General features: G+C 44.2%; 1 protein-coding gene across 2 annotated transcripts in view; it reads right to left on the bottom strand.

Moving 5' to 3' along the window:
* The window catches only part of Gria1 (glutamate ionotropic receptor AMPA type subunit 1), a 319,841-nt gene that overhangs the window by 21,248 nt on the left and 275,764 nt on the right, over positions 1-22,829 (bottom strand). For both annotated transcript variants that reach the window (XM_005067739.4, XM_005067740.4), the window contains exons 12-13: positions 21,985-22,183; positions 17,374-17,621 (exon numbers count right to left, since the gene is read on the bottom strand). In XM_005067739.4, the coding sequence (XP_005067796.1) occupies positions 17,374-17,621; positions 21,985-22,183 (447 nt within the window). The remainder of the gene's footprint in view (positions 1-17,373; positions 17,622-21,984; positions 22,184-22,829) is intronic.

Raw genomic sequence — 22,829 nt, 5'->3', positions numbered from 1 at the left:
TTTTCTTTCTCTTAAGGATTTCTCTGGAGATGTATTATCTTACATTTACCCCCAGTTTTCTGAAAGTATACCCAAGAGGGATTCACAGACCACCATAAAGCTATAATGAGAGGAAGGAGGGGGGAAGTTGGAGATGTCTCAGCAGGCAGTGAGGGGCTTTTATAGGAAGGCGGGCTGTATAATTCAGCTCTGCCCCAGTGGCCTTGATGGCCTCTCTCCCAGGTCCTTTTGTTAAGATTGAGTTAAGATTCCCATTACACCCCACTGTTGACTGTGGACACTTGAATTTTCATTGTCTTAGTTACTTGCTTACTTTTGGATGGAACCATGGGCTGTTTCGTGACTCAGATGTGATCTGAATGAAGTGAGCTTGTTCCTCCCTGGGAAACACTTTTGACTCTCAGGAACTCTGTGTATTGCAACCATTACCTTTGATTTATGGTTGTCAGTCATTGGGCAACTAAGTAGACTGTAGCATATGGATCCCCAAAGGCAAGGGAGAGAGGCTCTGGATGCTGGCTTGCTGCCTGCAAAGGACTTCCGTATTTATAATTTCACTTACCCCGCATGGGGAGTTTAAATGTGGGCAGATTTCAGGCTGGGAAAACAATTTCCATTAACTGTTCTGGGAAAGGCACTCCAGAGTTTTAGATACCGTTACAGGCCAACTCCCTCCTTTATCCCTCTCTCAAAAAGAACGAAAAGTAAGAAAAAAAGAATAAGTAAAATAAGAGTTATATGAATTAGAACAACTAAGCAAAGGCATCGTGAGATGCTCCTGGGTTTTCCTCAAGGAAGTACTATGCTCTACTGGGCAAACAGTTGGAGATCTTTCCGTCTTTCTCCCCTATTTCTCAAATTTATGGTGATATATAGATAAAAGACCCACATAGGAGAGGGAGGGAATCAGACAAAGCAGAGAAAGGTACAGAGAGTGAATGAAAGAGAATAAATGTTGGGATTCCAGAGTCTACTGTGGACACTGTGGGAAGAGTTTTACATCCTGTGTTGATGGAGTTATGACCTGACAAGCAGGCCAAACAAGGGCTATCCAACATTGACCTTCTTGGGAGATTCTCCAGCCTTGACTATGTGGTCCCTCCTGCTGTGACGCTGCCTTAGCTGACTGCTCTGCTGGCCCAGCACCTTCAAATAAACCATTGGTTTTTGTGAGAAAAGCAGACCCTTTCTTAGCTGAAGACCATTCTTTACGACATTAAAGAGTGTTTCTGTTCGTGCATAGGTTTGAGATTTTTCTTTTTTTTGTCACATGAATGAATTAACAAACAGGAAAAATTAAATTCAGTGTAACCTGCCTGTGTGTAAGACTGGCATTTGGCAAACTTGGCTATCCGGAGTAGAACAAAAAGAAGGGATTGCAAGCAGAAAGCATGCGCTGTGGCACTTAGATCACCACAATGAGCAGTTGTTTGATGGAGGGTTTGCAGGGGTCTGGGCATCTGACAAAGCACATGACCTACTTCACTTTGTAGTCACCTGATTGGTTGCCAGGTTTTATTGCTTCAATTCTGCAACCAATCCCTGCCTCATCCAAGGTTCAGACTCAGCTCTGTACAGTCACTGTGCTCCACTGCCTTTCAAAGATGGGGTGCTGTGCAACCTCGCCAGCGCCCAATGAACCTTCTTCAATCCTCCTTGAAGCTTTTATTTAAAACAGACTGCAGTAGCCACAGATTTCCCCCAAGGTAAGCAGGGATGATACCCCAGTAAAGGTACTTCAATCGTAGACCAGCTGCCTTTAATAGTTTAATAATAATTTAATGATCTACAGGCCATTTTACCCAAGAGCTAGGGAATAGATATGTTCAGCAGTGCATGGAAGCTTCTTAAAAGTTGATCACACCACAAGTCACAAAGCAAGTCTTAACACACATGTGCACACACACCCACATACCCACACACCCAACCACACCCACCCACACCCACACCCACACACACACTCACACACGTTAAGATATTTTGTAGTATCTAGTCTCATCGCTGTAGAATGAAATAACAAGAGGATATTCAGAAAATACACAAAAACACTTAGAAACTGAACAGAACAGCACATTTGATCAAACAACAGATTACTGAAGAAATCACGAAGGAATGTATAAAGTCCCTGAGAAACAAATGAGAGTGGCAACACAACCTAACAGATCCTTTGGGAATCAGATAAAGCAGTCCTAAGAGAAGGAGCTTTTATAGCTAGAAGTGCTCACAATAAGAAAACACAGAGATCTCAAATAAAAACCAAAACCAACCATACACCTCACGACTCTGCAAAAACATGAAGGCAACCCCAAACCCAGCAGCCAGCAAGAAACAAAAAAGATCGGGCAGAGAGTGATGTGATGGGAGGCAAAAGAAGAATGAACAAAATACATCAAATGAAGATTTGGCTCTTTATTATATAGGTTAACAAGATTGCAAGTCCCTAGCCAAAGTAACAGAGAGAGAGAGAGAGAGAGAGAGAGACAGAGAGAGAGACAGAGACAGAGACAGAGACAGAGACAGAGACAGACTGAGAGAGAGAGAGAGAGAGAGAGAGAGAGAGAGAGAGAGAGAGAGAGAGGAGAGAACAAAAGTAAATTTAGAGCCAAAAAGGGAGTTGTTACTATAGAGAATACTATGAAAACATATCCCCAAAGGCTAGAAAACCTAGATGAAATTGTTAAATTTCTAAATGCACATGACCTGCCTAAAGCCAGAAGAAATAAATAATTTAAAATAAACTTATAATGAACAACGAGATTGAAGCAATGATTAAAAGTCTACCCACGAAAGACAGTCCAGGACCAGATGGACTCACTGCTGAATTCAGTCTAGCAAACAAAAGATGAATTTATCTATCTATGTATCTATGTATCTATGTATCTATGTATCTATGTATCTATGTATCTATCTATCTATGTATCTATCTATGTATCTATGTATCTATGTATCTATCTATGTATCTATCTATGTATCTATGTATCTATCTATCTATCTATGTATCTATCTATCTATCTATCTATCTATCTATCTATCTATCTATCTATGTATTGCCTGTGTATGTGCACGTTTGTGCTTGAGTGCACATGCACACACACTATGGCATGCATGTGGAAGTCAGAGGATGACTTGTGGGAGTCAGTTCTCTCTTTCTACTATGTGGGTTTTCAGGATCACACTTGGGTCATCAGGCTTGGCAGCAGGTAACCCACTGAGCTGTGTCATCAGGGCCTGGATTCTAGAAAACTTTTAAGATCTAGTTTCAATATTTCTCAAACTGTCCCATAAAACAGAATGGTAAGGAACGCTACTAAACTGATTTTACAAAACCAGAATTATCCTGATATCAAAATTAGGTAAAGACACAACAACAAACTAATGAAAAAAAAGAAATCTCCAGACCAGTTTACATGATGAACAAGAGGCACAAAAAGTTTCAACAAAATACTTGCAAACTAAAGTAAAAAACACATTGGGAAGATCATACATCATGATCAAGTAGGTATCATCTCAGAGATGCAAAATTGCTTCAGCATTTATTGATCAATAAATATAATTCACTATATAAATAAGCTTGATCATGTGATCATCTCTATAGGTGTAGAAAAAGCATTTGACAAAGTTTACCTTCATGATAAAAGTCCTGGAGAAATGAGGAACAGACAAGACATTTCTCAAAACAGTAAAGATTATATGTGACACTCCTACGGCCAAAATGGCAGTAAATGGGAAAACAAAGTAAAAATATTTTTTTCTATGATATGGAATGAGACAAGGGTGGTCACTACTTCCACTCTTAGTCAGTATGGTCCTTGAAATCTTAGCCAAAGTTTTAAGAGAACAGAAAGATGTAAAAGACCTAGAAGCTGGAAAGGAAGAAGCAAAATTGTCTTTCTTCACAATTGGCATGATTCTAGACTTGAGGCCTTGCCTGAAAATTCCTTTACTCAATAAATACTTTCATAAGGTTTCAGGGTACAAAGCCAACACACAAAAGTCAGAAGCTTTCATATATATGAAATAATAAACTCACTGAGAAGTAAATGAGAAAAAATATCTCATTTATTATGGTTCCCTCACAAATAACAGTGCCTATGAATAAGCCTCACCAAGAATACCAAACACCACTACTACGATGAAAACTTAAGAAATTAAAGATACCAGGAACTGCAAGAACTCCCATGCTTCTGCATTGGCAGAATTTATATTGGGGAAGTGGCTATATTATCAAAAGCAATCTGTAGATTTGGCAGGATTCCCATAAAAAATTCTAGTGACATTTTTTCCCACAGAACTAGATAACAAAAATATATTTAAAAAAACCCAAAAACATCTGAAAACACAAAGACCACATCCAGCCAAAGCAATTCTAAGCCTGCTGAAGGAGGCACACTATCTGACCTCAAATTACTCTACAGAACTATAGTGACAAAGGCAGGGTGGTGCTTGTATAAAAACAGCTATGCAGACCATTGTAATAGAACAGAGGATAAACTCATGCGGATATTGCCACTTAATTTTTGACAAAGGATCAAAAACACACACTGGGAAAAAAAGACTATTTAACAAAGGTACTGGCAAAACTAGATATTTACATGTAGAAAAATGAACTCAGACCCTCATCCCTCACCCTGAATAGAACCACGTTGGTGGCACACACCTTTAATCCCAGCACTCGGGAGGCAGAGGCAGGTGGATCTCTGTGAGTTCGAGGCCAGCCTGGTCTACAGAGCTAGTCTACAGAGATAAAACAATACAGAGAAAACCTGTCTCGAAAAAAAACAAAAAAAAATCAATTCAAAACAGATAAAGGGCCTCAAGTCAAAGCCTAGAGTTTTGAAACTTCTAGAAGAAAATATTGGCCATACATTCCAAGTTGTAGATATAGGCAAAGACTTTCCAAGTAGACACCAGTAGCACAGGAATAGTCCTGAGAATCAAGAAATAGGGTAACACAAAACTAAAAAGTTTCTGCATGGCAAGAGAGACAGTTAATGGTGTGAACAATCACCAGAGTGGGAGAAAGTCTTTGCCGGCTATAACTTGGACAGGGGATTCAAGCCTAGAATTTATGTAAATAATTTAAAAATATTAGTCATCCAACTCCATGCCAATCAATAAATGGGCTGAAGAAATGAAGAGACTTCAAAAGAAAACATGTACATGGTCTCTTTTTTTTTCTTTTTAAATTTCAATACCCTTTAGTCATGAGCGAAATGAAAATTCAAACCACTTTGAGACTCTTATCTTACCTAAGTCAGAATGTCTGAGATCAAGAGAATAAGTGACAGTGAGTGTTGGTGAGGATATGGGGAGGGGGGACCTTTATTCCTTTCAGATGGGTGGAAGCTGGTACAGCTATTATGGAAATCTGTGTGGATGTTTCTCATAAAATGAAAAGTAGAACTTTTATATGGTCCAGCTACACTTCTCCTGGGCACACATCCTAAGCATCCTGTATCACACCACTGAGATGCCTGCTCTATCACGTTCACTACTGCTCTACTCACAACAGTAAGGCTACGGAACCAGCCGAGACGTCCATCAGTGAATGAATGGATCGTGGAAATGTGGCATGTGTACACAATAGAATTTAACTCACTCAGCTGGAAAAAAGTAAAATGGATGGGTTTGGAAAGTTTCATGTTAAGCTGAAGTGACATGTAACTCTGGAGTTCATTTAACTACTGGTGGTTCCTAGACATCTAGATTTTGGGGATGAGAAAAACAATAATCAAATGTGGATGTGAGAAAAAAATGAACTGTGAACTGGATGTTAATTTTGCCAAGTAAAATAAATGCTCAAAAGAGAACAATCACCATCAAGCCCACACCCTTGAGTAGGAGTATGGACACGGAGGACTTAGAGCTCTCTCTCTCTCATCTACCCTGACTTACTGCAGGCTGCTGGGAACTCCATCCCAGGCAGTCAGTGGCAAGACCCTGACCTGATGTTTGGAGATGCTGTATTGCACAAAGAAGAATTAACTTAGACCACACCTTTTGCTGATCACACCTGGGGTTCAGTTTTGCTTTTATTACCAGCCTCACCCAGGTCCAACTCATGAAGACTTTGCGTGTGGGTCTGTCCACTAAACAGTCCTCGTGGGTGTGCTTGTGTGTCATTCACTGAGATAGCATTCAGAGAACTGACTGTGGAGGCTAACAACAATGTCATCATTATTTTCATTCAGAAAATAATGGAAGGAAATCATGCAAGTCTTTCTACAAGGGAAATCCTGCTTGGCAAGAAAGCTATCTTTTTAAAGATTAAAAAGTATAACTGTGTGTGTGTGTGTGTGTGTGTGTGTGTGTGTGTGTGTACTTGCAGGTGGCTGTGAACGCTAGAAGCATTAGTGTGTGTGTGTGTGTGTGTGTGTGTGTGTGTATGCACACACTTGCATGTGAGTGCGGGTGGCTGCAGAGGCATTGGAGCCCTCTACAGAAAAGTTACCTTCTTAGTAAAAGTAAACAAAGGCAAGAGTTTTGTGAAAACTGTTTTGCTTCATGCATGATAGATACGTACTCTAGCACTGTGCGCCACCCTCAGCCCAGAGACTGGTCATTTTTTTTCTGATAAACTCAAAACATGTGGGAGGAGCACACCTGTAATCTGAGCCTTCAGGAGGAAGGCTGTGAGTTGGAAGCCAGCCTAGGCAACATAGTAAGCTACAGACCAATATGGCTGCATATAAGACCCTGTCTAAGCCCCAATGCCCAAACAATAATAACCAGAAAAACACAATAAACAAGCAAATACAAACTGAATTCCTAAGTGTAGAAAGTTTTTGGAGACGCTTGGGATATTCTGGGCAAGTGAGCTCTCTTACAACCTTTTCCTGCTATACCAGTCTCCACCTGGCCTGCTTGCCCACAGGAAACCAAGGCCAGGTGGGGTGAAGTGACCCGCCCAAGAGACTCTTGCTGTTATCCTGCAGACCCAGAGTCCACCGTCAGTCCTAACTCCAGTCCTAACCGTCACTTACTGCTACTTTCCCAAGATGGCAGAGCTATAATACGGAAGAGTTTGAACACAGAGCTGATGAACCCTAAAGCGCACTTCATTTCCCAGCCCACAGCCCTCCAGTGGCAGAGCCAAGGTGTCCATTAAAAACTCCCCCCTCTCCTGGTCTGCTTTTGTATCATAGCAGCTGCCAGCTCAGAAAACTCAAAAGACCCAGAGAGTTTGAGATAAAGTTGTTGAGGAGCTTGCTATTTTTGGTGGATTCTAGAAGAAAGCAACATACAATTTGTGTATCAGCAGGAGAGAGCCCGGCTCTGGCAGGCAAATCACAGCCCGAGTGCTGCTGTTCTCGCCTAGGTAAGGGCCGTTCAATTCCTGTGCTGTTCATCTCAGTCCTTCCCACCTCACATTCTCACCTTCTCTTCTCTCTTTAATGTGTTGCTTTGCCATTTACGAGCTGCTCAGGCAGGCGAGGTAACAGCGGAGTCCTAACTAGAACCAGTGTGAGTTTGCTTGTCTTTGTGATTCCACTGGTGTCCTGGGAGATTAATCGGAAAGGTGGGGCTACCCCTTGCTATGGTTTTGGAGGTGGTGTGGGGTCTGGAACCTCCACTTTCTGGTGTTCCCAGTGTTTTCCCTGACTGATTTAAGGATGGTGCCTCAAGAACGACAAAGATGGTGACATATGGCAGGTGGGTACCTCCATTAGCACAGCAGTGGAGGTGTGAAAAAAAGGCTTTATGATCAAGGTTTGTACCTACGCAAGGTTGCACAGAGCCTGTTGGGAACCTGTCTTAGGTTCAGATTGTAACAGGGAAATGGGGATGGCTGAATCGAGAGGCTAGGAGAAGATACTGCTTGAATGCCCACAGGGCACTACATACACAGAGCTGTGAGGTCCTTGTGTCTAAAGTGATCTGCTTCATGGAGTGGAAAAAAACCGAAAGCATGGAATTTTAGGAGGCATAATTTTTTTTTGGAGTGGGGGTTTCAGTTTAGTCATCATAGGCAAGCAGGGGAACATCCATCCACACTGGGTGTGCTTCTGCACATCTGGAGGTATACGGTAGCCTATGGGATGCCCCATCCCAGAGAGGCCACCTGCACTCCACAGATGCACAATGTAGGCAAGAGTTTCCTGTGGAATTCAGGGTTGAAGCAGGAATCTGTTTTTCTGTTTTCACATTAATGACATAGGTCTGTGTGTGTGTGTGTGTGTGTGTGTGTGTGTGTGTGTGTGTGTGTGTGTGTGCGCGCGCTTCTGTGCACATGTGTTGGAATGTATGCACCAAATGGTCCCTGTCTTCTTTTTATTGGTTGATTTTTGAGACAGGGTATCTTGTAGCCCAGGCTGGCCTAGAACTGATTAGGTAGACAATGCTGGGCATGAATGGCTAATTCTCCTGCCTCTACTATCTGAGGCCCGAGATTATAGCAGTGTTCCACAACACCCATCAGAGATCTTAATTGTCTGACCGCTTGAATTGGAAATCCAGCTTAGGGAACCTTGGTCCAATTCTGTCACCTTCCTGTGTCTCAGTTTCTTGAAGTGTTTGATGAAGATGGAGACAAAGTTGCATCCACAGTCCTACTGTGTGAGTAAGCTGACATGCTCAGTATTTCTTACAGGTGCTTCAGTAGTTGTGCTTGACAAATGTTGACTTAATCATCAGGGCCACTGAGTGCTAAAGCGAGACCTTGCCACACTTTAGACTGGGCTTAGGGGCTGGATACTGCACTATCAACCTAAGATGCTTTCTCTGTGATCTCTGTGGTCTGCCTTGGAGGTACTAACCATCTCTATTCAAATGTGCTTGTGGTTGCATATGCGTGTATACACACACACACACACACACACACACACACACACACTTCATATACACTTCCTTTCTGACCTCCTCCTTTCCTTTATCCCTCCTCCCATCCTCTCTCCCTTTCTCTCTCTCTTCCTTTTTATCCTCCCCCGTTCTTTCCCTTCTTCCTCCCTCTCCAGCTCTTCGGAGGATGCAGACTAGACAGCCTCTCTGCCCAGAGCGCTTTGTCTCTGATCAGACCTAACCTGGGTCACTGAGTTCATGAGGTTACCATGACAACACGTATCCCTGGCTACCCATCAGGAGGCAAAGACCAATTGAAAGGGACTGCCATTTCCCTGGGACATACTGTATTTATACTCAGCAGCAGGGCTCTGCACCAGTACCAAACTAGAAGAAGAGTGGCTGATGCTTGAAGTGTGGGAGGGAGAAATAAATATTAGTGTTTTATTGTTTTTTTTCAGCATGTTCCCTGTGGGGGAGGACCACAGATTGTTCTTGGAGAGAGACATTTTATTTCAAATGCAGTCAGTATGTGCAGCAGAGAGGGAGGTGGGCTGGCCTCATGGTGGGTTTTACAGAGAAGGAACTAACAAATTATTTAAATGTCAAGTGACTTTCCCATAGGTCTAATGAGATGAGGGCGTAGAAAGCAGTAAGGAGTGTGGTCTGCAACAGGTTCTTTGCGATATTTTATCAATTTGTTGAAGACGTCATGAAATTATTACAGCTTTTATTATTCTGTGTGTGCACGAGGTGTGTGTGTGTGTGTGTGTGTGTGTGTGTGTGTGTATGCGTGCACGCACGCACGTGCTGAAGAAGGACAACTTTATGGAGTTGGGTCTCTCCTTCCACCTTTACAGAGGTTCTAGAAATTGAACTCAGATCTCCAAGATTGTGATGCAAGTTTCTTTAGCCACAGAGCCACCTCAATGGTCTAATTTCAGTTTTCTAGGTAAGAAAGCAGAGGTTAATAAAGTTATGATGACCTGGCAAGTTCAGACAGTTGGCAAAGTCACAGACCTGAATTAAGTTATGTGCCTCAAGGGCTGGTGACTACAGTGTCACTGTCTAGATTCCCTGACAGTCTTGCTACTGTACACCACCTCTTCCCCTGTTTGGTTTCTAGTGCTGTCTCATCTGTTTCCCTAAACATTTCTAGCCCTCATTTGCAGAGCAGAACCATTGGAGAGCCATGTGGACTCTGTGTTCCTTGACCTCACACTACAAACCTTCAGAACCAGATTATTGGAGGAAACCCAGGAAGTGAGAGTGTAGGATGAGGTGTTTTTCTCCTGGGAGTCTTAGTAGACACTGAAATCGGGGGCGGAGTCTTTAGAGAAGTAGATCAAATATCACACGGACCCCTTGCTTATTGGTTTCCCAATAGTTTCCAGGGTCAGTATGACTGACTGGGAGAAGAAATTTTCCCATAGCCTTCTGTAGAACTGAGATCAGGACCAAACATAGAAGTGGTGTTGGCGGAAGGACCACAGAGCTGCCCGTGGTCTCTCGTGTGTGCAGCTTGCATATCCTTGACATGTGGCCCTCACTTCCCTCCTTTCTTTAACCAGATGTCAAGATAGACAGTTCTTGGAAGTTGTGGGGAGGGAGAAAAACATACCCTATGGGAACTCTAGTGAGATGGAAATGTTGGTGAGCAATCCTGAGGTTCTCATGTTTGAAAAGAAAGAGCGAACAAATACTGTAGCCAATCAATTCAGGAAGATGCCTGAAGCCTTTGCCATCCTGGCTGGTGAGCTAGGAAGCTGATACCCCTTAAATCTGTGCTTTACATAATCTTCAAGGCATTTCAGAGCAAAACTGAGGTGATTATCTTTGGAAATCCAGCCCTTGGTGGCATCAGTTGATATCTGCTCAGTTCTTGGTCGACTTCTACTAAAGCCAGATTCTTCCAAAACTTTTAAGAAAAGACTAATGAGCATGGAGCCAGCCACCTCCCTCCTGTCCCTATTCCATGATAAACTGTGATCAAGTTTACTGCCTCCTTCCTCTCCTTCCTAGATGACAAGAACAGCTTTGCAAGTGACTTCTCTGCCTGTGACCCTCTTCCCCTGCCTACTCACAGTACAAACCACTTCCAGGTAATGCTTAGAATCAAGGCCTCTCCTTGTCTTTGGATTGGTTTTTGACCTCTACTGACATCCAACCCAAACTGCAGGGTAGCTGCCTTCCTTCTCCATAGACCATAACTCCTGGCTCCTACTTCCTGTCATATCTTCCAATTGGCAGGAAGATGTCCCTAGCCATTCCTGACGAGCTCCATGCTTGTATCCTCTGCATCTGCCCACTCTCATCCTCCACGCATCTTTCTTGTAGTTTTTCAAGGCTTCTGTCCAATGCCACTCGGCAAATCCTGTCTCTTAGACATGACCTTTACTCCCTTTGAGTGTCTTTGACTGTCATATGTTACTAACAAAACTGTAAGTTTAGTTCTTCTCATGATCTCTTCTGGATACTGTATCACCTAAGGACTGGGGTTGTTTCTCTCTCACCATGACCCCTACAGGACTATGCACAGTGTGGGGTGGGTATCAGAAGTGAATCTACAAAATGGAATAGACCGGGGAGTAGATTTCAGATCTTCCCGAATGCTTGCTGTTAGTGAGGTGTGGAGGCACGGGGTGTGTAAGCTGCATTGTGCTCCTGTGTCCCCTTGGCCCAAACGTCTGGCATGGACAAAACGTGACAGAACACAAAGATGTCACAATCACAGAGACCACAGAATCCCCCACATAACAGTAAAGACCAGACTTTGACCAATGTCCTGGTTAGGGTGTAACTCTTAGCAAATCCATTAAACTCCTGACAGATGATGGTTTGTGAAGGAGGGTAATTAGCTAAGAATTCAACAGAGGCTGTTCTGGTATAGATTCTTGCTTGGGTTTGTAAATACAGGCCATACACCTTGACCTAGGAGATTTGAACATATTGTCTCTAACTAAAGGAACAATGCACCTCAGTGAAGATACTGCATTTTAGTCAGGCACTGAAAGGCCCACAGATTACAATTAGTGGATTTTGCTAATTGCCTTTCCCATAGTGATTGGCATTGGCCCGCCCATCTTTATTCACAACCCAAGGGCTTTAGAAACATAACTCAGCCCCTCACCCAAGTCCAAACATGCAGAGATGGCCAGCAAACAGCATCTGTTTCAAAGGAATGCCACCTGTCCAAATGGAGAGCCAAGCATTGAGCTACCTCAGCAAAGGAGCTGTTTCTAGAGGAGGGAGACAAATGCTATTCTGTCACCAAGAGTCTTTGAACACACTGTGGGACCGTGACCTGGCTTCTGCTAAGCAGAACTGACAGGTGTCAGAGCAACATATGGGCCTCGGGTCCGTCCCTCCCTCCCTCCTCTCTCCCTCCCTCACATCCTTCTTCCCTCCTTCCCTCCTCCCTCCCTCCCTCCTTCCCTCCTCCCTCTTTCCCTCCTCCCTCCCTCCCTCCCTCCTTCTTTCTCTTCCTTCTTTCCTTCTCTCTTTCTCTTTCTCTGTGTTAGATGCACATGCCAGGGTGGGTGTTTTCACATGAGCATACACATGTAGAGGTCAGAGGTCAACATTGGGTGCCTTCCTGTATTGCTCTCCACCTTGTTTCTTGAGATAGTGTCTCTCACTGAACAGGGAGCGTGCCGATTTAGATAGACACACTGGCTGTCAATGAGCCCCAGGGATCCTCCTATCTTTGCTTCTGCAGCCTTGGGATTTTATGCACAAGTTATGTTGTGTTTACATGGGTTCTGAGAATTGAACTTTGGCCCCCAAGTTTGTGTGACCAGCATACCAACTGAGCTACATCCATATCCTCTTGACACCAGCTTTCTGAGTTTAGGAGGCAAAAATCCACAATCCATCTGGGAGCAATGTAGAGAAGGCTAGAAGGAATGTTCACTGGTGTGTGGAGGTGTGGTGTCATGCAGAGCCAATGGAGGATTTCCAGGAAGGTAGCACTTGGCCTGTAGAACGCCTACCTGGATGGGCTGTATTGCTCTGTTGGTGAAATGGTGAGAATCTTGTTACCATGTCCAGAACATACAGAATCGTATTTCTATAGCGTAAACTTTTAATCTTTCTAGCCTTGTGAGTGACTTGAAAGTTTTTGAAAATGTGCGATGCTTCTCAGAGGACAGCACCTGCTCTTTTACTCTCCCTAGTTTCCACTTGTCCTACAGCGTGGCTTCCTGGGATCAAGTCACTGGATGTAAAGTAGCTGGAGCAGGCACGTGCATCTCTAGGGTCTGGTTGAAAGTGACTCACTCATATTTGGAGCATCTTGGTGAAGCAGCCCCTCCCATCTCAGGTGTGTGAGGCAGAGATTTAGTGGAAACTGGCTGGAGTGTGCATGTGCATACTCTTAGCTGCTAAAAAGTGATTATTTCCTTTCTTGCATATGTGTGTGGTATGTATGCATGTGTCTATGTGAGTTTGGTGGGGTGGTAGAAACATGCTGGCGCCTGTGCATGCACATGCACAGGCCTGAAGTTGTTGTCAGGTGTTCTCCTCAGTAGCTCCCACTTCATTTATGGAGGCGAGGTCTCTGGCTGAACCTGGGTCTAGCTAATCTTAGCTAGTCTGGGTAGTCAGTTTGTCCAGGAGATCTCGAATGTTGGGATTATAGGTGGTTGCTGCACCGGCTTGGCTTTTAGGTGGGTTTGTGGGATCTGAACTCCATTCCTCAGGCTTGCACTCAGGCACTTAATTTGGTGAGCTAGCCCCCAACATCAATCTCTTCTAACATGGATGAGAAGCAGAATCCCTTCCGCATGGGGATTTCCCGGAGCAGAAATGCTGGGCCCTCTTCTGGCAACTTTACTCTTCTGTTGGTGGGTCAGGGGTCACATGATCCATGGCTACTATCAAGCACTGCAGAGGAAGAGGAGAGGCCTGGGGAGATAAGACCCTGCAGCTGGAATTCCTGATGTGAAGGTGGGTCACTGGGGCTCTGTCACTGAAAATGGATGAACGTATTGCTTTCTATTTTTATTTATGTGGATGAGTGTATGCCCATGTGAACACATGTGTGGTGTGTGGTGATCTGACACCTTCTGACCTCTGGGAATCCTGCAACCAGATCATTTGGGTTTCTCTTTTCCTTTCTCTTTCTCTCTTTCTCAAATCATAACTGCCTTGTAGTTTTATAGAAATATAACCCAAAAGGTAGGTTTGATTCACTGTAGACTCATGTTCCCGGTGTTGATCCCAGGAAGAGTCTTTGGGTATGGATAGTGCAAGAAGGCCATTCAAAGCAAAGGGACCTGACACCTTGAAGCCAGCAACTGTCATCGTCTTCCTCTGTCAGAGTGCCTAGTGGTTGCTCTAGACTCCAAACACCTGAGTTGATGGCTATCATTTTGCCCATGAATATATATATATTCAGCCTAGCACTTGCCTTTGACAGGGCTGTCAGACATTCACCTTGGAACTGCTTTTGAATAAGTCACAGCCCTGAGCACTGAGTCAGATGGTCTGTCCTCATGCCCACCTGCTGTCTGTTTTCTTGAATCTGGACCTTTGTAACATGGGGCAAATGACAGACAGCCCATAGGGATAACACGAGAGAACTTTCATACCACTGCAGTGGCAATTATAGTAGGAAAGCATTGCAATGCAGAATGCTCAAATTGTAGGTCCCTGTCACTGAAACTCCCAGTGCTTTTCGGGTTGTCTTCTTATTCCAAGTGCCGGTGTCAGAGGAGGAGTGGTGTCAGCATTCTGTTGATGGACAGACCATAGATCATCTTGTGCCTTGTTGTCAGTTGACCACAAAGCCTTCAGACAGCCACTGGTTTTCCTTGAACCTGTGACATCTGATTCTGTATGCTGCATATTTCTAGGCTGATGGTCTGTAAGTTCCCAAAGCAAGTCATTTCCTCAATAAGCACTAATATCTGGGTCTTGTTTAAGATCTGCCTAAACTTGTACAAAGAGTCTGGTGAGTGCTTTAGGATGGTAGTGTCTGATTGGTGAATACCAGGCCATGAGATTTCTCTCCACAAAGGTTGTAGTTAGTAGTGTTTAAATCCCTGCTGAACTCCTGGAGAATGACTTAAAATTCTTTAAAGAATTTTCATTGATATTTGAATCTTTCACAAACCCTCTCTAGCCTCATGTTTCAGGCTCAGCCCCATCTTCTCCCTCTTCTCTTCCCTTTGGTGGATTCCCTATGTTATGATTTCTTTCTTACTTCAGTGTCTTTGAACAGGTCATTTTCTGCCTGTGCTGCTCTGTCTCTCTGTCTCTCTCTGTCTCTCTCTGTCTCTCTGTCTCTGTCTCTGTCTCTGTCTCTGTCTCTGTCTCTCTCTCAACCTGTGCATTCTTGTGAGTACATAGGCCACTGAGATCCTCTGGATCTGCAGTTACTGTTGAGCCATCTGGTACTAGTGCTGGGAACTGAACCCTTGTCTTCTGCAGAAGCAGCAAGTGTTCCCAACTGCTGAGACGTCCTCATTGCTTCCTCTGAATGTGAGACCTCATTTTGAAAAAAGCCAACTGGGGACATCCAGGCTCTACCCATCCCCTAGACCCGGCTGGACCTTTCTACCTAGCTGTGTTGAAGGTCTTCTACTTGCCCTCAGTGTCCTGTCATTTTGATGGATTCAGCTGTTGATTTTTAAATCTGTCTTCACAGAGATTCAATGTTTGAATCTGAGTTGATGTTTACCATAAATTCTAGAAAAAGTCATTCAAAATCTAGGCTATACTTAACATCTGCATTTGGAAACCATTGCAGATAAGTATTTTTTCTCTCTCTGATGTTCCCTCTTTGCTCTGGTTCCCACTTTCCTGTACCACCCAGAAGAATTTTCTCTGATTGCCCCTCCCCATACCAGACGCTAATTCTCCCTTCAAGTTTAGCTGGCCTGTTATTTAACACATACTCAGATTTTATACAGACAGATATATCATTTCTGTAAACTGTAGTTCAAACTTTACCAAGTGCTCCTGATCTTTAATGAGTGTCTCTCTCTTTTAGAATGCCTCTGATTGATGTCTAGCTTGTATTGCTGACTCTGGAGTACGTGGGATGTTGTGTAATTTACAACTCCGTCCCACTTAGGGTAGTCCCAGAATCATTAGCTTCTGATTTTTCACTTTGGTTTTGATTTTCCCCCATTTTGGCCCTGGAGAGTTCCTAACTTGCATTTAAAAGGCTGGTTGTTACATCCTATCCAGCATACCCACACATCTAACAGTGACAATTTTGTTCTAGCTTGTTACTGGAAATATATGTCCTCAAGGGCCCCTTTTGTAGACTGTCCTAGTACCTTTCATGATTATTATTAAAACATTAAGCAATTAGAAGCTGTTGAATGTCTGCCTCCTCTTGCAATCATGCAGTTACATGGGAAGGGTGCCTTGTTCAGAACAGTGGTGCCAGCTGCTATGCCAGTGCCTGGGATAATGATGGAACTCAGTGTTATTTCCATAAATGAATGAATGAATGAAGCAAGGCAGAGTGTCTATGGCTGTCACATCAAGCAGTCTTTCTCCTTCCCTTTACAGCTTTTATTAACCCATATTGCTTTCCCTAAAAGCGTATCCTTTCCTCAAACACGTTTATACCTTCTGTAGTTAGTAATTTCTCACTGGTGACTGGAAGCTGTGTTTTCAATAACACTTTCCATAGTTTTTCCACTCCCTGTTTTTTTTTTAAGGTCTGTCTGTTTATCCCTGGTGGTTTGGAACTTGGTGTGTCAAACAGGTTGTCCTTGAACTCAAATCCTCCTGCCTCTGTCTTTTGAATGGTGGGATTAAAAGTGTGTACTGCCACGCTCAACTTTAGTTCATTTTGGCTCACAATCTTCTTGACCTCAGAAGGACTGGGCTGTGAAGGGTCTCTGCACAGGTCAGGAAACCTAGGGGTTGGGTGATAAAATGTTTTCCCTTCTTCAAGGTAGTAGCAAATTCTAGGATTAACTCTGCTTTCGCCCATCTGATTGCAGGCATGCAGGACTTGCCCCAAGCTATTTAGAATGAGTAGCAATGGTCCTTTATGTGAACGTAATATTGACTTTGCCCCTTTGCTGGTCACCAACCCACTCTTGCTGAAGACGGCTGTGTCAAGGCAGACACAGACTGTGTGAACTTAGGCCTAATTTGAACATTGCCCAAGGCTCAAGTGACTCGGCTTTTCATTTGGACAATGCATTTCTCCTTCTTTTAAGAGACACATTACAAACCATTTCCTGTCGGAGTCCAATGGCTGGAGAACCCTGCTCATGGCTGAGTGGGATACAGGGTGTCTTGTAAGGGATAGAGTGTCACAGATCACAGGACAAAAGCATGGGGGGGGGTCACCAACATCTAACACTTAAGGAGTGGGGTGGAAAGCAAGGCACAGGGAAGGACACATAGGCAGCAACATCAAAGCAAGCTGAGGCTCCCCCCAGGTCAGTTTCCAACCTCAGGGCTGAAGGTTGCAGGTGGCTGGAATCTTCCAGACCCACAGGCATTTCAGACGATCTCTTCTTGGAGGCTCCCATTATGCATGGGGGCCTGTGGTAGATGCAGCAGCTTCGTTCCTGAGATGGGGAGGGCAGAGGGAGCACAAAGGAAGCAGATCTGGGTACTTACCTCAGGGCGGACCCCTTGGGTGTTGCAATGCCGTAGCCCTTGGAATCCAAGTTACCTCCTACTTTCATGGTGTCACAAGGCTTGCGCTGCTCAATGTACTCATTCATGGTGGACTCCAGGAGGTAGGCATATTTGCCTTTTGATTTTCTCACTCTGATCATTCCCTCCTCTGTGGTCCGAACAAATACAGATGGTTCTGCAGACTTCATGTATGTCCACATCTTCTCAAATACAGCAATTTTTGACCTCTGGCAAAGGATAGGAACAAAGTCAGGGTTAAGCAATGGCGGTACTTGAGTTGGGGTTGGCACGCGTATCAGCGAAGGGCTGAGTGGAGCTTGATCACACATTCATGAGCCAGATCAGCTTAGGAAGAAACAAATTATGAGTGATTGCAAAATAAGAGCCTCTAATTAGTATCAGAAGGTTCCAAGGTACAAATATCTTGTAAATATAGATTGAACAGAGTATCTCAGAATCATTTAATTACTTCTGAGCAATTATATTCTTTCCAAATAGGGGAAAGATAAGCAACCAGGTCCCTCTCTATCTTGGAACGACATTGTGGAACCTGTCTATAGTTCAAAAGGGGTGCATATATACTGATCCAAAGCAGAGGGCTGAATGTCAGCAGGATTTGACTTCACAAATACTACAAAACTAAAAACAAGAAAACCAAAAAAACAACAAAAAACCAAAACAAATAAAAAGCAGTAACAACAACAAAAACCTTTGTTGCCCATGCCAAGTTCTAATAATTTCCTATGAGATCAACCCTGTAAACATCAATGGTCTGGTAAAGCATGTAGCATGTATGATGGTGGGAATGAGCGTTTCCTGGTAGGCTCTGGTATTTGAATGCTTGGCCACAGTTGTTGTTGGTGTTTGGGGAGGTATAGGAGGTGTGGCTTTGTTGGAGGAAGTGTGTCACTGGGAATGGGCATTAAGAATTTAAAGCTTCACAATACTCCCAGTTTACTCTCCACTTTGTGTGTGGGGTTGAGGATGTGGGCGCCCAGTTCCCTGCTCTGGCCACCACGTCAGCTTGCTGCCATGCCTCCCCTCCTAGATGGCCTCTTATCCCTCTAGAACTGTAAGCCCAGATAAACTCTTCCTTCTATGAGTTGCCTTAGTCATGGCGTTTCATCACAGTGACACAAAATAAATGAATGCAACATGAGACCCAATACTTTCATCTCCTTACATTTGAAAAGCCTCCAGACTAGGGCTCAGTAGGTGTTTGCTTTCCAAGTAGGAGTCTGAGTTTATGTCCCTCATATTTAAGAAAAAGTTGCCTTGTGTGGCAGGGCATGCCTGTAATTCAGTACTGGGAAGGCAAAGACTGGAGGTTTCCTGGGGCTTGCTGGCCAGTCTTGCTAGGTTAAATGAAGGTGCTCCAGGTTTGGTGGGAGACTCTGTCTCAAAAATTAAGATGGGGAAATTATTGAGGAAGACAACTGATGTTGAGCTCTGGCCTCTATGAGCACATGTACATATGTCTTCATGAACTTACAAGAGCACATTGACATGAGTCACACACACACACACACACTCACGCACACATGCTTCAAATTAGTTAAACTGCAGTAAGCCTAGAGCTTTTGCTCTGGTGGAATTCTCCCTAGGTTCTGATCTTGAACCTCAGCATTTGTCAGTGAGGCCTGGTGTCCCTGGAGTTTCAGGGTCACTCAATCTATGTCCTGCCTACTCTGTGGAGACTGCTAGTCATCATTTCTTGGGAACTGGGCTCTAGTCTGTAGAAGCTACTGAGGCAGGCAGGTATCCTCTCTGTGTCCTTTTCAGAGTCTAACTGAGGTTCTTGGCAGGGTGTATGGTTCAGGATCACAGAGCGTTTCTCTCACCCCACAACCTCACAAGGCTTTATTTATATTTCTGGGGGAGTATTTTTCCCAAGGACATTTTAGGGGTGTTGGAATACAGCTTGATTTTTATTTTCGCTTTATGTATGTGTTTGGGGGTGTGTGTTTATCTGTCCCTATCGTGTAGAGCCCAGAGGTAAACATCTGTGCTTGTCTCTGTTGTTCTCCTCCTTATCTTCTGTGATGGTTTCTCATTTAACCTGGAACTCACCAGTTGGTTAGACTGGCTGCCTAGAAGGCTCCAGGATCTTCCCACCTTGGTCTCCCAGGCACTGAGGTCACAAACCCATGTTGCCACAGGTTTTTATCTGATGCTGGGATATGATGTCAGATCCCCAAGCTTGTGCAACAAGCACCTAACCCACTTATCTAGTCCCAGGACTTTGGAAATGGACAAGTGCTAGCTACTTACAAAGGCCCTAAAATAAAGAAAATGACAGTGACTGAAAAAATTATATAACTTCTACATCAATTACTAAATAGATCATATTTGATTAATATAGGATCATTATGATACATGCAAAATTGTTTTTGTCTGTATGAAGTATTAGGTTTACTTTCTTGATGTCAAAAACATCAGATGTGAAGGGCATTTTAATACACATTTGTCACTTTGGCTAACTGACCTATAAGGTATTTAGGACCCAGAAAAACCCTTCTTGAGTTTAAAATATTGGAAATTGTTACTTAGAATTTCAAGGAGGCATTTGACAGGGATTTAATTTGTGATGGTCCCTCATTAGACAAAACATTTCGCCTGTTTCACAGAGCAATTGGAGAGAATTCTGGACTGCTCAAGAGAAGCCTGGATCCTGCTCTCCGTTCCCCTAAGTCTTGGTTTGTTCTCTGGAACACTCTTCTTTGGGCTTCCATAGTCTCCTTTTATTTCATGGTAATTTTAAAGCATCTTGCTGGCTTGAAATGTCTGATTCTGACGTGGAAGCTACATTGTCAATGTGTGAGAGAGGAGAGCAAGGGGGAGGGGCAGTACCCACACCCAATCACCACAAGTCCAGGGGACTCAATACTCTTACAGGAAACAGTGAAATGCATACTCATAGGTTCAGTCAGGATCAGATGGTCTTCCAGTCACAAAACCAACAACACGCACAGCAGGGTGACTGTAAGATGCAATTTGAACTGACAGGATGGGCACAGCAGGGAATAAGCTGTGGACAGGAAGAACTGAGAAACCCTGGGGCAGCAATATGCAGAAAATGAGCACATCCTCTCAGCCAACCCCCAAAGCCCAGGCTGTGCTCACAGGTGCTCAGTGACCACCAGGACAATCTAATCTCCGGGAACTCAAGTGGGGTATGAACGGCAGAGAAACCTGGGGACATGCCAGGCTATCTGTTCTTGAATCTGTCCCCTGTAGCTCCCATTGCCTTTCTCACATCTTAATTAAACTGTCCATGGAGAATTGAGAGGCTCTCGATGGGGTTGCCATGGGGACAGGAAGCTGGGTTCTTTTGAGATGGGGTGAGGAATTTACTGCTTCCCTTTGCCCTCTTTCTGTGTAGGGGGAGTGGAAGGTAACATCTCCCTGTCCACCAAAGTCTTGGTCAGTCAGGCATGTTGGGGCTCATGGGACATCTAGCAGTGCTCTTTGTTGGTATAGAAACTAGGGCCTGTGTCATAGCATTGAGAACTCTGCCTGAGTGTCACATATGGAGGAAATCTCTGCACTTCTGGCGGTGCGTTTGTGCCTTTCCTCTTTATCAACCACCTTCCTCCCTCATTATATCTTGCCAGCCACAGGAGCTTGGGTAAGTGACATAACCTTTCTGAGCCTCATTGTTCCTCTTTGAACAGCAGTGATAGCAGTTCCCATGGACAGTGTTGCCATGGAGACAACACACAAGCATAGGTAAATAGCCTCGTGCCTGGCATAAACAAAGTGCTTAGGTGGTAAGATTACCATGAGTATTTGTGTCTCTTTTGTCAGGGTTGCTTTAGTGTTGGGATGCTCAGTGCATGGCTTGCTTCGCACCTTGTTGACAACAGTCAGAGAACACTTTGACAAAGGTCCTTCAAGGGCCTGAGACCCCGGCTTGTCCACCTGTTCTATCTACCCTCCACACGAAGGCCTCTTCATGTCTACCCATCTTCATGTGTTCTCCCAGTCCTGGTACTCAACAGCTCTCTTCTCATACCGCTACTTTCCTCCAGTAGATCAGCATGGTCTACAAAGTGAGTTCTAGGACAGCCAGGACTGTTTCACAGGGAAACTCTCAAAAAAAAGAGCATTAACAAAATTCTTTGAATGAATCTCTCACTCAAAAAGATAGTCCACCTCCGTGGTCTTCTTGAACCCCAAAGCCAAGAGTTTTCAGAGTTTCTGGGAATTGCTAGGAAGGTAGTCAGTTACTTTGATACTTGTAGTTCCTTCCTTCCTTCCTTCCTTCCTTCCTTCCTTCCTTCCTTCCTTCCTTCCTCCCTCCCTCCCTCCCTCCCTCCCTCCCTCTCTCTCTCTCTCTCTCTCTCTCTCTCTCTCTCTCTCTCTCTCTCTCTCTGTCTCTCTCTCTCTCTGTCTCTCTCTCTCTCTCTCTTTCTTTCCATCCATCTATCCTCTATTTATTTTGTATTGCTTGGGAAGTAAGGTAGGACCTCCAATGTACTTCCACCACAGAGCTGCCTCCACCCAGCCCCTACACCTATTAATGAGAAGGGAAGTGTAGTGGAGTGAGTCCCTTCTGAGAAGCTGTCTCGGGATAAGGGATGCCCTCACCCTGAAGAACTCCTTAGTGGAGCCTGCTTCCAATGTCCCATAAGCAATTTCTGTCTGCTTTGCCAGGTCCTCTGCACTCTCGATAGGAGACACCATCCTCTCCACAGTCAGGAAGGCAGCCAGGTTGGCTGTGTATGAGGAGATGATGATCAAAGTGAAGAACCACCAGACACCGCCGACGATGCGTCCAGACAGGGACCTGCAGGCCAAAGGGAAGAGGGGTCAGAGGCAGGGACATTAATTACAGAAGGCTCTGGAGAGGAGCGGGAAAGCCAGCAGAGTTCTGTCAGCAGAGCTGTCAAACCTCTGCCTGTAAGGGAGGAGTGAGAATTTAAATGGTAGAGAGATGCCATGCTTTCTTTCTTGTAAGGAGTTGTGGGGTTTCTGCCCCTTGGGTGATAATGTACACAGGCATATCTTCACACCTGCTTTACAAGGACAGACGCATCAAGACATGTCAGCAATGAGGAAGATGTGTCAGCACCTGCCCATGAGCATCTTAGACATGTATAAACACCCTTCAAATGGGGCCACATCGACACAGAATACTGGGACAAATGCAGCCAAATAAAAGCACCTTCTCATGGACACACACTTGATGGGTCTGAAAATGAATGACAGTCATCCCATTTCTCATTATTATCCCAGGATGGTGTCACAGAAGGAGGGGAAGGAAGACTGTACTGGATATATACAGAGAATGAGAGTAACATGGTTCAGTTATGGTGGGGAAAGACTGAAGGCAGGGTTTAAATGAGTCCACCAGACCCAAGAAAAATTATAAATAGGTATTTATTAGGAAAACACACAGATAAGAGTAAATAACCACTGCGGTCTTCCTGCTC

Source organism: Mesocricetus auratus, unplaced genomic scaffold (genome assembly GCF_017639785.1).
Source record: "Mesocricetus auratus isolate SY011 unplaced genomic scaffold, BCM_Maur_2.0 Super-Scaffold_100007, whole genome shotgun sequence".
In the NCBI taxonomy this organism is placed as follows: domain Eukaryota; kingdom Metazoa; phylum Chordata; class Mammalia; order Rodentia; family Cricetidae; genus Mesocricetus; species Mesocricetus auratus.
This window is presented reverse-complemented; position numbering and strand designations above follow the sequence as displayed.